General features: G+C 51.1%; 1 protein-coding gene across 1 annotated transcript; it reads right to left on the bottom strand.

The window, feature by feature from the left end:
• Positions 1-1,047: 1,047 nt before the first annotated feature.
• Positions 1,048-2,088, bottom strand: LOC116100953 (olfactory receptor 287). Its single transcript, XM_031384651.1, has one exon. It carries the CDS (start codon positions 2,051-2,053, stop codon positions 1,100-1,102), a length of 954 nt encoding a protein of 317 aa, XP_031240511.1. The 5' UTR covers positions 2,054-2,088; the 3' UTR covers positions 1,048-1,099.
• Positions 2,089-2,372: the final 284 nt, after the last annotated feature.

Genomic DNA, 2,372 nt, shown 5'->3' with positions numbered 1-2,372 from the left:
AGTAAAATGAGGACGCTAAGGGGACAAATCTGAGAGCAAGGGTACATAGCTCAGTCAGTTGAGCACTTGTCCAGCATTCATGAAGCCCTGACTTCAATTCCCCAGAACCGCAAAACTGAGCATCAGTGCCATTTGGGAGGTAGAGGCAGGAGGATCAGAAGTTCAAGATCATTCTGTTACATACAAAGTTTGAAATGAGCCTGACACACACAACTCAATGTCTCTAGACAGACAGGCAGACAGACCAGACTGAACTGCTTTATCTACTAAATTATAAAACAATATTAGTGGCATTTTTCTGGCCCCTGATAGATCTAAGCACTTTGGACACACTAAGTCACTCCTATTCCCATGGGTTCCTTGAGACGGTACTGTCATGGTTACATTTATGGAAGAAGGCACAGGTTCAGAGTAGTGATGCTATGTCAAGAATAAGTAGCAGTGTTTACCCCCAGGAGAATTCTCTGAGAACTATCCTAGCCCTTCCTAATTCCAACCAGAGCCTGAGGCCCCAGGCATCCAGGGCCCCTGCTTCCTCTGACCCCTTCCTGTACCTCCATCCCAAAAGCCAAAGACCCAGAAAGGTGTTAAATGCAGTAGATATGCCCTGAGACCCTGGTGCAAAGCCCACCAAGCCCTGAAGGGCCTCAGCTTCCTCTGAGGCGTCTGTGCCTGATTGTTTGTTTGTTTGTTTTCCAGCATGATTAACCTCTGAGCATGGATCCCTGGTGGCCTGCCATGTCCCTCCTGGAGATTCCAGATATGGCTTGGCGATATCTGTAGGATGGTGAAAAGCCTATTAGGCCAAGACACAGGGGTCTGTCCAGAACTGGTGCATAGCTTCTGGTGTTTATATTGGAGGTTGGGAGGGACCCAGAACCCTGTTTCCCTCCTAGAATCTTCCTGAAACTGAGGGCTGGGACAGCAAGTATTCCTGAACACAAAGCCATAAAAGTATAAACTAGGAGAGATGTCCCTCTAAGCTCTGTAGAGAAAAAGGTGCTGAACACTGACTGACCCTGGCCCACACTGGCCCACAGGCCAGCCAATGCCAGTCCTGCAGAGCAGCCTCTGGCGGGAGATGTACATGGGCAGTGACTCACTTCCCCTTCATTGTCCTCCGCAGAGCCTCCTTCACATCCTTGTTCCTCAGGGTATATATGAAAGGGTTCAACACGGGTGTGACAATGGTGTTGAGCACTGTGATAGCTTTGGTGAGGTCCAAGGAGCTCTCTACCGAGGTCCTCACATGCAAGAAGATAGTAGAGCCATACCAAATAAGCACTACAGTGAGATGGGATGAGCAGGTAGAGAAGGCACGGTGCCGGCCCTGGGCAGAGGGAATCTTGACAATGGTAGTGATGATGTAGGCATAGGAGACTAGTGTGATACCACACGAGCCCAGAATGACACAGAAGGCAATACCAAAGGACACTAGCTCTACCACCTGCGTGTCCGTGCAGGAAAGCACTATCCAGGGCGAAATGTCACAGAAGAAGTGGTTGATGACACGTGAACCGCAGAAGGAGAGGCGGGCAATGAGGGCAGCAGGAACTGTGATTGCAGAAAAGCCACACAGCCAAGATCCCAGGGCCAACCGTGTTGCCAGCCCAGGTGTCATGATGCCACCATAGCGCAGTGGTAGGCAGATGGCCAGGTACCGGTCATAAGCCATCACAGCCAGCAGGAAGTATTCAGTACAGCCCAGAGAAAAGACGAAGTACATTTGCGTGGCACAGCCAGCCAAGGAGATGGCTCCGCCCAGGGGAGCAAATGTGGCCAGGGTCTTGGGCACACAGGCTGTGGTGAACCAGATCTCCAGGAAGGAGAGGTTGCAGAGGAAGAAGTACATGGGTGTCTGTAGGCATCTGTGGGCACCCACCAGGGAGATGATGGCCAGGTTCCCAGCTACTGTAAGCAGATACATGATCAGGAAGAGCAGGAAGAGCCCAATGCGCATGCTCCTCGGCCCTGGGAAGCCCAACAAGATGAATGGTCCTGGCGTGGACAGGTTCTGGCCGGAATTCCAAGCCATTAAATATTTTGAGGACATAGACTACCAAGCTGCCAAGAAGAGGGCTCAGGAAGTGAGGGAACTGGCCTTTTTCTGTACTCCGTGGCTCTACTCACCTTGTCCTTCAATCCTAGGACCCAGGCAAGCCCAACTTCCCTTGGGAGTACCTGGATAGACAGCATTAACCGTGCCCGTGCTGGTAGGAAGCCATCAGCATGCCATCTACCCATTGCCTGACACCTAGGGGAAGAGAGGACACAGTGTCATTCTACAGTGTTTGTCACCTGGCAGAGAGAGGTCCTTATTGCAGAATCAGAGAGCCTAGAAAAGGACAAGAACTATCGGGTTTCCACAAGTG

This window comes from Mastomys coucha, unplaced genomic scaffold, assembly GCF_008632895.1.
Source record: "Mastomys coucha isolate ucsf_1 unplaced genomic scaffold, UCSF_Mcou_1 pScaffold21, whole genome shotgun sequence".
NCBI lineage: Eukaryota > Metazoa > Chordata > Mammalia > Rodentia > Muridae > Mastomys > Mastomys coucha.
Note: the sequence above shows the minus strand (reverse complement) of the source record. Positions and strands in the feature narration are given on the sequence as shown.